The sequence below is a fragment of the Staurois parvus genome, unplaced genomic scaffold (genome assembly GCF_062004578.1).
Source record: "Staurois parvus isolate SC_StPar_1 unplaced genomic scaffold, SC_StPar_1.0 ptg000267l, whole genome shotgun sequence".
In the NCBI taxonomy this organism is placed as follows: domain Eukaryota; kingdom Metazoa; phylum Chordata; class Amphibia; order Anura; family Ranidae; genus Staurois; species Staurois parvus.
Window position 1 is genome coordinate 4,799,683 of NW_028318063.1, and position 14,196 is coordinate 4,813,878.

Genomic DNA, 14,196 nt, shown 5'->3' on the forward strand with positions numbered 1-14,196 from the left:
TGGAAGCAGTGAGCCAGAAAGAGTCTGGGAGCACAATTCTAGCTTGCAGGCCCCGGAAATCGGCTCCCATGTACCCAACCCTCTGAGATGCAGTTTGTTCAAGTGAAAGCAAACGCCAACATAGCTCCCCACCGATTCCACAACACTGGAAGGTGGGGCTTTCCTCCACACTGGAGAAGATTTATCAGAGGGTTTGGGGAGCTCTGAGTCCAAGATTTGTGGGTTGCAGACTTGGGTTTGACTTTGGTTGTTGAGGAAGTAACAAAAGAGAGACTCTTCTTGGCCTATGCCTAAATTGAGCCCTAGGCTACTTTGGCTGAGGAGAACAGAGTTTTAGAAGGAGCCTCCAGTTGTCGGTGGGGTCTTTAAAGAGAGGCATCCTCCACTGTGATAGTAGACACTTTGCTAGGATGAGATATTGCAAAATCCACAGAGGGGGTCACACACTTTTTAACAAAGTCCTCCTTTTCAGGATTCTTTTTTGTCTGCAAATCTATAGGCTTAAAGGAGGACTGAAATCCAGCTGGTGATAAGCTGAAAAAGAAAAGGCTGTCCCCTATGGGGATCTTCAACAATAAAGGCGTCAAATGGTCTAAGGTGCTATGAAGTGAGACAAACAGAAGAAATATGAAATGGAGGATGGTAGGCTTTGGGCCTTAAGATAAGCTTGTCTTTGTGCAGGGGACAAGAAAGAGGTCTTTAAGGTTAAGGCTGCCAACTCAGAAGCCCGCCTCACAGAGGTGATAGCCATGAAGAAGGCAACTTTGTAAGTAAGAGTAGACAAAGAAATATAGGCGATAGGTTCCAAGGGCATTTTCTGAAGAACTAGCAGAACCAGGCTGAGATACCATGGATCTAGTTGAAGTGATGCACTAAATCACCAGACAAAAGCTACATTATTCCTGGTCCTAGAGACAAACCTGTTCAGATTGTTACTGGAACTTAAAAATCCACTGGAAGTTAAAAATCCACGTCTTTCACCCCTCACCTGTGACAGAGGTCTTGAAACACCACGAGATGAAGAGACCACTTTCCAAAGTCCAGAAGGACTCCTTGATAAAAGTTGTCTAGGGCTTCCCTAAAGAGGCATTCCATATGAAAAGGGACCAACATTTAAGCTAAAGGGTCCTCCATATGTGCACTGAAAGGAGTTTGATAGTGGATATTGGCAAATATTACCCACTAGCCAGTAAATTGTTGGTGAACAAGGCTCATCGCCTCTATAAGGTCACCTATTTCAACAGAGGTGCACCTCTTAAATTCTATAAGATTTGGGGTGAATGAGTTTCCTCTACATCAGCAGTCTCTGATTAGAGTCAACCACATCCTTTCAGTCTAGTTATTTTCTTTAATTCTCATTGGTCTATGTAACAGCCTTAATTTTTGACCTTTATTTTATACATGTATGGTACTTGTAACTCTGGTATTTAATCCCCTGTAGATAGCCTCAGGTTGGGTTATTTCATTTTTCTGCTTGACCTAAATGAATATACAGAATGAGGGGTAGAATCATTTGGCATTTTGACCTATACCTTTGGATGAGGGTTGTACTGTATTAGTCACAGATTGGGTATGTTTTTCTTTTCGATTTCTGCACTACACTTAATTAGTATGTACAACACTTCTTAAAGCAGAGTTCCAGCTGAAAAAAAAAAAAAAAAAAAAAAAAAAGTCAGCAGCTACAAAAACTGTAGCTGCTGACTTTTAAAATACAGCCACTTACCTGTTCCTCGGTCCAGCGGTGTCCTCACCACCGCTGGTTTCACCGGCCCTCTTCTATCCCTGGCGCCGGTATCTTTAGTGTGGGCACCTGGCTGTGACAGTTTGCGGCTTCACATCCGGGTGGCCATTGCGCATTTGCAAGAAGCGCTGCACTTTGTGAATTGGCCCGTAGTCTTCTGGAACCTGTCACGTGTCCTAGAAAACTACGGGGAGGGAGGACAACTTCCGCTTCCAATTGCCTAGGCGATCGCAGCAGAAGTGGGAGCGGGTACCTGTCAAATTCGGGTACCCGCTCCCCCAAGGTGCCAATCCTTAATGGGGAGCGGGGGACAAAGCATTAAAGCGGAACTTCCCTTTTGGGTGGAACTCCGCTTTAGAATCAATAAAAAGATTTCAACCAAAAGAAAGTAAGAGCCCTAACACTGAATCTTGAGGAAACCTCTAATACTTTTTAAACAATTCAGAGCATGATTCATTACAGTGGCATTAAACTAAAAGTGTAATATGTTGCAGCTGACCAATCATTAGATGTGGTGGCTGCATCCATTTTTCTTTTTTCTAGGCTCCCTTTTTCACCTGGTAAACTGCCCAGTAGCACACCTCTTGTATTAGAGTGCCCCCACTCTGGATGAATGAGCACCGGGGATCACATTTGGACAGCAGCATTGTCAGTCTAAGGGAAGGGAAGTGTTAGATGAACTAGCAGAGTTAATTACACTAACACACTGAAGCCAAACTCCAGCTGACACTTTATAAGCAGTTACAGCAAACTGTTTTTTTCCTTTTTGGGTAAAAGGTCTACATAAAAAAAGCTGACCATTGCAAGTACCCCTGCTAGTGTCAAATTGTTTGTCTCATCTCTGTATCTGATACATTCTGCTGGAGAGCTTGTTTTTTGAAAAACAACAGGCTTACTGTCTGGATCACCAGATAAATTTAGAAGATGGAAAGCCATCACATCTAGGAAATGGTAAGCTGCAATATAATAAACGCTGGGTTAAACACCACTTTAAATCAGTCTCTAAATACAATCATTTAGTCAGTTTTGTATCAATTTCCGGACAGAGTTTTCCAAGGCTCTAGAATTTAACTTGTACATTAGTTGTGTGGAGATCTGTGTCAAATGCAAGTTCCAGTATAATATATCCACAGCCACTCATTTGTCACAAGCTTTTGCTTCTTTCCTTATAAAGAGAAAACAGACATAGTAGAAGAGAATATCACCCTAAACAGAAGACGAGTGGTCTCTGGAGGGATTAAGGAGGACTCCAAGCAGTGTTGTGGTAAGGTACTAAGGTCCAGGCTATTGGTGTCAAGTGCCTTAGGGAGAACACTGGGAACCCATGACACTGTTAGAGGATGGCAAGCTGGAAAAGTGCTCAGGGCCACTGCACTTGCACTTATGACACACCATACTAGATAAACAAGTGAGGTATCGCCCACAAGTGGTCTTCACAAATTGCTGCTGGAGCAGAAAGCAAGGAGCCAGAAGTACGTCTAAATGATCATGGAGCAAGGTGCATAGGTGAGGAAAAGTAACAAGGTCCACATGCACACTTAGGACTCCTTAGGGCGAAATGCCAAGCAATTAAGCACCACAGGCTCCCTTGAATACAAGAGCAAAGCACCTGACTTACCAGAGCTGAAGGTCTTGAGAGGCCCTATGGTTCCAAAAAAAGCATGGGGGGAATGAAGAGGCAGGAAGAGAGCACAAGTTACTTCCACTAGTCTTGGTCCCTCAGGTGGGCACACACTCTAAGATGTCTTCAGTTACAAAGTTTCACTAGAAAGGTGCACCAGAACCCTGGACCCTTTGTGGTTCACAAAAGTACCTAGGTGAGAGCCTTCAGCAAAGCCCAGTGCCCAAGGACATATTACAGGCAGATGAAGTCATGTGATGCAATGCATCGGACGGAAGCGTGGTGACGTCAGTTCTGGTACGGCAATGATTGCCGCCATCTTTGTTTACCTTTTTATCCATGTTGTTTGAGGGCGAATAGCACTTATATTCTATGTGAGTTCACTCTTAGCATTACTTTAATAAATTTAACTTTACTGCACTATGAGGAGCCCCTTTCTTTTATTATATATCTGAATATGATATCCTGTGGGTACTGGTGATGTGGAGCTCCCAGCGGCCAGGACACACAGATGAATGAGGAATATGAGTTATGCCTAGTTTGACCTATGTGATGTGGGTAAACTTGAGTAAGTGAGCGCGCATGCCTGGTGGTGGTGGTGGATTTCACAGTACACCAAAGGGGAAGATTCGCGGAATTACACATTGTGGATGTACCGTTATTAAGGACTGTCACTGTTTATGAACTTTATTGTTGCAAATTCACTTTTTAGTCACAATTTATTTGTATATTTTTATTACCATTTAATCATGTATGATTTATTATCACATCTTTTGTCACACGTTTCATGTCTTATCTGTAGTTTTTTATGCCCCATGTCAGGGGGTCAGCCGAGTGTTCATTATATATAATTTTGTGTCACTATATATATATTTTTGTGTCACTTTACACCATTATTATGTAATAGGATAGGGCATAGATTACTTATTGATGCCCTGATTGGGTATTCACCCTACTGTTTGATTGAGGCTCTGTCGGGTGTTTACGTATCTCACCTTACTGATTGTTGTTGCACTTTATGTACGTATTATTTTTCTTGCATAGTGAGTTAGGGAATAGTTATAGAGCAACACTACTTATTCACTTTATTACAGGCAGACTCCACTTCTTCCTCTCAGCAAAAATTGATGCATATAGGGGAGTAGAAGAAGGTTATACTACATTGCTCTTGCAGCTTTGTTTGCTAAAATCCAATCTCCTGAAGGAGGCAGCATAATTTAATGCACCTGAATACTTTATCCAGTGTCGCTTAATAATTAACAAATATTGTTATTTCTTTGCAATTTAATTGCAAAGTAACAGTTGTCCATCTAGCTACCTTGGCATCGGTTTTCTCATATGATCTGCCAAGACAATGATTTATTTATTAGGGGCATCACTCCCTCTTTGTGCCTTCAGTGGCTGCATAAATGAAAGTTACAACTCAAGATTTTTTCATAAACATACTGGACTGAGGTGAATGCGTTTTTGGAGTATGGCTACATCTTTAAGTTTTTTTAAATACAGGAGCATTTTTGTGGGGATTCCAGCCCCTTTACATTCAAAATAATAATTTTTCTTCACAGTGAGAGCTGTGAAAATAATGAATAGACTCCCTCAAGAGTTGGTTGTGGCCAGCTCAGTGGATTGCTAAAAAAAGGCCTGGATTCTTTCTTAGATACACAGAATATAACTGGATACGAACATTTATAGGTTGATCCAGGGAATATCTGATTGATTCTTCGGGGATCAGAAAGACATTTTTTCCCCTGCAGGAGCAAATTGGATCATGCTTTGCTGGGGGTTTTTTTTTTGCCTTCCTCTGGATCAACTGTGGGTGTAAGATTATAACTTTTTTTTTTTAAATGGTTAAACTGGATGGACGTTTGTCTTTTTTCAGCCAGACTAACTATGTAACTATTAATTGGGTATAGTGCCTTACTCCCCATAGTAGAGCATGTATAAAGATAGCAGTAAGTTGCCATAAGCCATAGGCAACCATAAGCTCCCATTCCCACAGCTAAATCAGGGGACCTTTGTTGCATGTTTTTGCAAAATAGTGAGTGCTCAAGGACAAGATGCTGTTTGCCAAGTAGCCCAATGTTTATGTGGAACTCCTTTTTGAATAAAAGGGTTAACTCCTTTTGTAACTAACCATACTGCAGGAATATTATTTAAAAATGTAATACTAACATGTAATAACAATATCCATCTTCTGTCTGAGCTTCACTGGTTTGCCACCCTAAGCTTAACACACTAGACATAATAAAACAGTATTCTATTCCAATTCTTAAAATACCTACACTCTGCTTTGATAGCAGCACTGTTGATGGGCATGTATGGATGTCTTGCAGCATACCGCGGACGGAAGATATCCCGGCATATCCGTCTAGCAATTCTGGTCAGCTTTGTAGTATGTAGATAAAATGCTTGTCGTGTTTTCATAGCAAATTTTGGGCTTCCGCTGGCTCTCATAGGAAGACCATGAGGACTCTATTATGTGGAAAGAGAAAATAAAATCACTGAGACACAGGATGAAAAAATATCTTTGTAAAGCTAATATTTATGCAATACAACATTAAACTCCATTCGGAGTTTCATCTTCTTTATTTTTAGGGAGAGTGGGAAAAGTTTAAATTATAGGGATTTGGTTTCTGTCTGCAAATACTGAAAGGCTTTGTTTGTGTTTGTTATTAATGCTTCAAGGTATAAAAATTGACATTTGCACATATTTACAGTGGGGAAAATACTTATTTGATCCCCTGCAGATTTTGTAAGTTTGCCCACTTACAAAGAAATGAAGGGTCTATAATATTTATCATAGGTGGATTTTAAATAATAGAGACAGAATATAAACAAAAAATCCAGAAAGAACACAAGATACAAATGTTACAAATTGAGTTGCAGTTCAGTAAGTGATTTAGTATTTGGTGGAGAAACCCTTGTTGGCAACCAGAGGTAAAACGTTTCTTGTAGCTAGTTACCAGGTTTGCACACACCCCAGAAGGGATTTTGGTCCACTCTTCTTTACAGATCTTCTCTGAATCATTAAGGTTTCTTGGCTGTCGCTTGGCAACTCGAAGTTTCAGTTCCCTCCATAAATTTTCAATAGGATTAAGGTCTGGAGATTAGCTAGGCCACTCCATGACTTTAATGTGCTTTTTCTTGAGCCACTACTTTGTTACCTTGGTGGTATGTTTTGGGTCATCGTCATGCTGGAAGACCCATCTTCAGTGTTCTGGCTGAGGGAAGAAGGTTCTCATCCAAGATTTTACAATACATGGCCCCGTCCATTGGCCCCTCAATGCAGGCAAATCGGCCTGTACCTTTAGCAGAGAAACAGCCGCAAAGCATAATGTTTCCACCTCCGTGCTTGACTGTAGGGACACAGAGATGACTGTAGGGACAGTATTCTTGGGGTCAGTCAGCATTTTTCTTCCTCCAAACATGGCAAATCGAGTTAATGCCAAAGAGCTCAATTTTGGTCTCATCTGACCACAGCCCTTTCTCCCAATCCTTCTCTGAATCATTTAGATGTTCATTGGCAAACTTCAGACGGGCCTGTACATGTGCCTTCTTGAGCAGGGGGACCTTGAGGGTACTGCAGGATTTCAATCCCTGGCAGCATATTGTATAACTAATGGTTTGTTTGGTGACTGTGGTCCCAACTGCCTTGAGATCATTCACAAGCTCCTCCCATGTAGTTCTGGGCTGATCCCTCATTTTTCTCATTATCATCCTTACCCCATGAGGCGAAATCTTGCATGGAGCTCCAGACCTAGAACGACTGATGGTTATTTTGTATTTCTTCCATTTGAGAATAATTGCTCCAACAGATGTCTCCTTCTCACCAAGCTTCTCGCTGATGGTCTTGTAGCCTATTCCAGCCGTATGCAGATCTACAATCTTGTCCCTGGCATCCTCTGACAGCTGTTTGGTCTTGCCCATGGTGGTGCCCAAGAAAGAGATTCTGTGGACAGGTGTCTTTTATACACATAAGTTGTCATTCGGAGCAACTTCTTAAATTGACAAGACTAATCTGTGTACCACATGAGCACATAGCCAGTATTATTGTTGGTTGGTAGAGGATCAAAAATGTATTTTACCCACTGAATTGCAACTCAATTTATAACATTTGTATTGTGTTTTTTCTGGATTTTTGGTTGATATTTTGTCTCTATCATTTAAAATACACCTATGATAAAAATAATAGACCCTTCATTTCTTTGTAAGTGGGCAAACTTACAAAATCTGCAGGGGATCAAATAATTATTTTCCTCACTGGGGCACATCCAATAAATGTAGACATTAAAATTGGGTCTTGAGACAAGCACACACCCAGCATGGGCTCATGATAAACCTGCTGTGCTATAGGGGATATGTAAACACTACATAGTTGAAATGATGTAGAATGTTATGTGCACACCTGTGTCATATGAGAAGAAATACTGTATCACATACAGTAGCTGTCATATTTCATTTTAGGTAATGAATTCATACTGAATATAGTGCTATAGAGAGCAGGGCCCTCTGATTCCTCTTTTATTGAATTGCATTGTAACTGTACTGTCTGCCCTCATGTTGTAAAGTGCTGCGTAAACTGTTGACACTATATAAATCTTGTATAATAATAATAAAAATAAAGGTGAAGGCAAACTGCTAAATTCAGAAATATGTAAGCATGAAATGTTTTACCAAACAATTTTATTACGCTACTAACTACTCGAATTCAATCAAATCAATCAATCAGCAGTGTCAGGATCTGCTGTAACTTTTCAGTACTGCAGTTGCAGCAAAACAGTTTAAGAATCATAACCAGCCTCTGATTAGATACTGAAGAAGCAGCAGCACAAGGAGATGTCAGCTTTGTGTTCTTCTTAAGTGTCATCCTGTCAGACAACTCCCTGTGTACTGTTAAGACTGAGTGACTTGTAGCTGTGCCATTTCCTCACCCATTAGAAATCCTGCAGCTCAAATAATCAGATCGAGGCTGATTCAGTGGCAGACTGATGTTCTTTTCAAAGTCAATTTTAAAGTGACACTGTTGCTAGTTTAAAACTTGAAAAAATTCCTCAATTCAAAACAAGCCAATACTACTTAAAGTGGAGCTCCACCCAAAAGGGAACGTTCCCCTTTAATGCACTGTCCCCCACTCCCTGTTAAGGATTGGCACCTTTGGGGAGTGGGTAACCAAATTTGACAGGTACCTGCTCCCACTTCCGCTATCATCTCCTAAGGCGATCGGACACAGAAGCTGTCCTCCCCCCTCCCTCCCCGTAGTCTTTTGGGACACGTGACAAGTTCCAGAAGACTACGGGACCATTCACAAAGTGCAGCGATGCTCGCACATGCGCAGTGAGCACCCAGCTGTGAAGCCGCAAGCTGTCACAGCCGGGTGCTCACACTGAAGATGCCGGTGCCAGGAAGAGAAGAAGGCTGGTGAAACCAGCCATGGTGAGTGCACCGAGGGACAGGTAAGAGTCTGTAGTTTAAAAGTCAGCAGCTACAGATTTTGTAGCTGATGACTTATTTTTTTTTTTAAATCAGCTGGAACTCCGCTTTAACTCTTTTTCTGCCTGCATCTCTGATGTAAGGGGGGACTCTGCTGTAGGGGGAATGGGGGTCCTCAGGTGTGCTCTGATGAAAGTTGGGGCTCTGATGGGGACTCTGATTTAAGGGGGAAATCCTAGTGGGGGCTGTAATGGGGACCCTGATGTAAGGATGTTCTGATCGAGATTCTAATGTATCGAGGGACTCCAATGAAGACCCTGATGTATACTGGACACACTGATGTAAGGGGACCCTGATGTAAGGGTTTAATTTTGTTTTACTGATGTTTTCCCTTTTGTTCTGCATTACATAGGATTCCAAAAAAGATCCAAGCAAAAGGTATTCATTTATTTATAAAACTGATTTTTTTCAGTCCCCAAATAATTGTAAAATTTGCAATCTTGCCCTCTACAACCCCTAAATTTGAAGATCAGGAACTCCTTGTGAGGAGGAGTCATATGGAACATGCTAAAGGCAGGCTCTTCAGGAAAAAACTATTATATTACACATGCACTGTTGTTTGCGTACCTTAATTTTGTCCCTTTCTCAGACTGTAGCTAGGAGATGCTCTGTATAGCTAGCCCCATCCCATTTTCAGTGTGTCTTTAGTTTCTGTTCTGACCACCTGTAATTGCAGGAACTAGACATACTTTGATTTTTTTTTACCTATCTGATGTTCACCTATCGCTATCTGCACACATTTTGTATTAAAGCTTATTTGATCTGCAAGGTGTCAGTTGGATCGAGTCACTGTCTGCCAACACTGCTGAGATTGTAAACTATAGCTATGTCACCACAACTATATCAGTTATAGAGATCACACTTGCAATAGGACAGCTATGAAGATTATGAATCATATAGTAATAGGGTTCTCATGCACGCTACGAGCTGGAAACAGCTAAAAAATTAAAGGTCTTGTGGACTCATGAGAGGTCTCAGGCTCACGCTGCAGGGCTCCATAGGACAAGAAATAGAGGAATATGAGCTGAGGTCACCATTGCAGTGGAACGGTCCTCTGAGTGTCTTTAAACAGATGCACAGCATAAGTCCTGCTAGATCACTTCAGGCAGCCCCTGTGGCAAGAATAACTATACAAAACATTAAAAATAAGTGCTCATACGATTTAAAATCCAGTAATACTGTCTCACTCTGCTCTGTATATGCTAGTTGCTCTCTATTTTTAGGCACTGTGCCGAATTTGTAGAGGCCGATATGCTGACAACCTAAAGATTTTATGCTGCTCAGGACTCTGGGACTCAGCAAAATGGAGGCTTCCAGCAAGAAGAAACAGGAAAAATGCTGGAGGCAATTTACAACACACACTCATTTTGGTAGCATAATTATTATTGTGGAACATATGTTTCTTGGTAAAAAACATTATTTTGTATCAAATTATTCTGGCTAAAGTTCCACTATAAAATGCTCTTTGGATCTGGGCAATCTCTATGTGGTTAGGCTGTGAAAAAGTCTCACACATGTAGTATCCTCATACCATACCAACTTCAAAAAACTCACCACGCCTCTTACTTAACAAACTTACTTAACAAAAACTCAGATTGTCTACTTTCTAAATAGGTCATTTTGGGGTTATTTGTACTGACCTTACATTTTAGGGCCTCAAGAAAAGAGATAGGCAGCCATTACATATGTAGATATTATATATATATATATATATATATATATATAGATATATAGATATATATATATATATATCATAGTTTGTAGATTCTAGCCTTCACACAGACTAAATAATTTACACCACTTTGTTTTTCTTTTCCATTAAAGAAATGTAGCTAAAATTATGACGAAAGATTATTTAATTGCAACATTTTATAACAGAATCTTTTTTTTCAAAATGTTTGGATTTTTCCATTATATATAAAAAAATAAAAAAAACTGTGGTAATTAAATACCACCAAAAGTATGCTCTATCTGTCTAAAAAAAATTGTATACAAACTCTTTGATGCAGTGTTGCATGGCTGAGTAATTGTCATTCAAATTGTGACAGCTCTGAAATCTGAAAATGTCCTGAACTGGAAGGGGTGTTAAACCATGGGCTCAAATTATGTGGCGCCCAACCCACCTGTAAATAGTGAAGCCCCAAAGAGTGAATCCAACTGTCTTAAGGAAGCTGTAGTAGAAAGACAAACTCACATAGAATGAACCATGTCAAGACAGTAGGAAGAACTCTTCCTTGGATGATTAGAAGCAGGACAGAGGACAAAGCATGATGCTCTGGTTAAGGTGAAAGAAGGAAACCAACTTTGGAAGAAAGGAGGCCCTAGACCTCAAGACAGTCATCTCTGTGTAACACTAGGAAGGGCTCTTTAAAAGATAAGCACGATAGCTCAGACACTCGCTTCCCAGAGGGGATAGCAACAAGAAAGGCAAACTCTTGAGTGAGGACAGACGGGAAAATTCCTTGGTTTGGAAAGCTGGCCAAACCAGGTTGAAATTCCACAGAGCTACTGGAGAATACATGGGGTTTGAGGAATCCATTATGAATGCTTTTGCCAAAGAACTAGAGGCATACAGTCTTTGGAAAAGTATGGTTGGGGGTCAAAACCTAACCAAAACCAGGCTAAACACTCATCTAGACCTGACTAGATATAACTGAATTCTCCCCTCAGCTTCCTGAGATAGAAGTTGGTGGTTTTGCACCAGGAGAATCAAGCTTTCCAAGTGCATTGGTAGACATTATGAGAAGTTAATTTCCTAGCCTTTATGAGCACAGGGCCACTGTCCCTCAAGGCCTGGATTTAAACAGCCAAGTCATTAAACGCCAGGGGCTGAGATGCAGGATGCAACGGGGGGATGTTTTACACACACACTGGCAATTGGTGTAAATCTGACAAGCCAACTGTGTGTACCATATTTTTCTTCCCAACAAAATTTCCCAGGCTTCCCTGTCCCACCTTCAGACCCAAGAGCCACAGGGTAGAGGGAGGGGAGACTGGTGCTGATTTACACTACCTAGCAAGAACAGCAAAGTGATATGTATCACATCACTCCTGGGTTCAGCAGCCACCGAGGAGGAAGTTAATAGAGCACAGTCTCTGTGCCATTAGCTTCTTTTTTTTTTAATTTAAATTTTTATTTCCTTAAACATTATACAAACATCAAAACACATTACATCCTCATTAAAATGCATTTCCTATAAAATCTATTACCCTCCCCCTCCCCTACCCTCTTACTCTATTATAATCTATCTGTATCATATATACTTCTTCTATTAGGCCGATGTAACTTCCTTATAGCTTCAATAGTTTCTATAATACCCCCTTTACTCTGATTAATTCTATGTAAATTCCGGAGGTCTTAAATTTCATCCAGCTATTCCACGTTCTCCTGAACACCTTCGTTTTATCCTCTTCTATACATTTCACTTCCTCCATTCTAACAATACTTTCCAATCTATCTATTCTACAATCTTTGGTACCTCCTTCTTCTGCCAATACTTGGGGACTAAACCCTTTGCCGCAGTTATCAAGTGGTACAAAGTTTTATTTTTGTATATTTCCAATGCAGGCTCAAAATAATAGAATAAACATTTCCACGGATCTCCCAGAATGTGTACCCCATATATATCTTGGATATATAGTGCCATTTCCTTCCAGTAACTCTGCAAATTCGGGCAACTCCACCAGACATATGCTATGTTACCCCTTTCTCCTCAGCCTCTCCAACAACAAGGGGGGAGCTCTCTACTTGTTGCTTATGGGCCACACTTGGTGTTATATACCATCCCGCTAGGCATTTAAAATTCATTTCGACCATATGCATGTTTGTTGCCTTGTGGGTTGTATTAAAGATCGTTTTCCTTTGCTGTGCGTTTAGTTCTAATCCCAATTCCTTCTACCATTTACCTACAAACACAGGGGGGTCTAATCCATAAAAATCCATAAGGATCTTGTATATCATTGAGGTGATATGTTTTGGGGTTCCAACATTGTTCATTAATTTTTCAAAAGGGTTCATTTCCTCCAATAACCTTAACGGTTGTGGTAAACTCGCAACAAAGTGATGTAACTGGTTATACCTCCATTCATCCAACCTGATAAATCTTTCTTTTTTTTTTAGTGTTTGGAACGTGCATATTTTCCCACCTTTTATAATATCTTTCAAACGTGCATTCTTATCTTTTATCCATCTCCCCCCTATTTTAACATTTCCTGGAGCAAAGGATTCTGTACACTCTAATGGAATCAACAGTGAATTAAATTTCCATTTTTCCTTACTGTGTATTCTATCCCACGTGTCCAATACTATCCTAGTCGACTTACTCGTGCCTACTTCTAATGTTTGGAACCTATGAGGTATCCATATCATTTTCTCTAAATGTGATTTACTTAATTCCTCTTCTATTTTTACCCAAATTTTCCTTTGTGAGTGAAAAGACCAGTCCACTACTCGTGATAACATTACTGCTGTGTAATAATTCTTCACATTTGGTAATCCCAGTCCTCCATTCCCCTTTGCTCTACACAGCACCACATACCGTATTTTTCGCTCCATAAGACGCACCTGACCATAAGACGCACCTAGGTTTTAGAGGCAGAAAACAGGAAAAAAAATTCTGAACTAATGGACTGCAGACATAGTACAGGAGATGACCAGAGACTGCGGACATAGTAGAGGAGATGAACAGAGACTGCGGACAGTACAGGGATGACCAGAGACTGCGGACAGTACAGGGATGACCAGAGACTGCGGACAGTACAGGGATGACCAGAGACTGCGGACAGTACAGGGATGACCAGAGACTGCGGACAGTACAGGAGATGACTGCTGACCTTTGGGGAGGGAGGGGGAGCGGGTACCTGAATTTGACAGGTACCCGCTCTTACTTCCGCGGAGTTGTTCTTTGATCTTACCTGTTCCTCTATCCAGCCGCGTGCTGTCTAACCGGCTTCTGTAGTGTGGGCACTCGGCGGACAGTCGGAAGCCCAGTGTGCATGCGCGAGAAGCGCTGCGCTTTGTGATTGGTCCGGCAGCTTCTGGGATCTGTCATGTGTCCCAGGTACCGCCTTACCATTCACAAAGAGCACCGCTTCTTGCGCATGCGCACTTGGGACCCGGCTGTCACGCACACTACAGAAGCCGGGAAGACAGCGCGCCGCTGGATAGAGGAACAGGTAAGGTCCCACTGCAGAGCTGAGAGGCCGGCCCGGTATTTTGACACGGCGGCGGTGAAAATACCGGACCGGCCGCTCCATATTCGCTCCATAAGACGCACTGACATTTTCCCCCCTTTTTTTGGGGGAAAAAAGTGCATTTTATGGAGCGAAAAATACGGTAACTTAT

At 41.3% G+C, this 14,196-nt stretch overlaps 1 protein-coding gene across 9 annotated transcripts in view; it reads right to left on the minus strand.

Annotated features, from left to right (window-relative positions):
• The window catches only part of MTA1 (metastasis associated 1), a 388,726-nt gene that overhangs the window by 161,682 nt on the left and 212,848 nt on the right, over positions 1 to 14,196 (minus strand). For all 9 annotated transcript variants that reach the window (XM_089681495.1, XM_089681494.1, XM_089681493.1 and 6 more), the window contains exon 14: positions 5,645 to 5,834. In XM_089681495.1, coding sequence (XP_089537621.1) covers positions 5,645 to 5,834 — 190 coding nt within the window. The remainder of the gene's footprint in view (positions 1 to 5,644; positions 5,835 to 14,196) is intronic.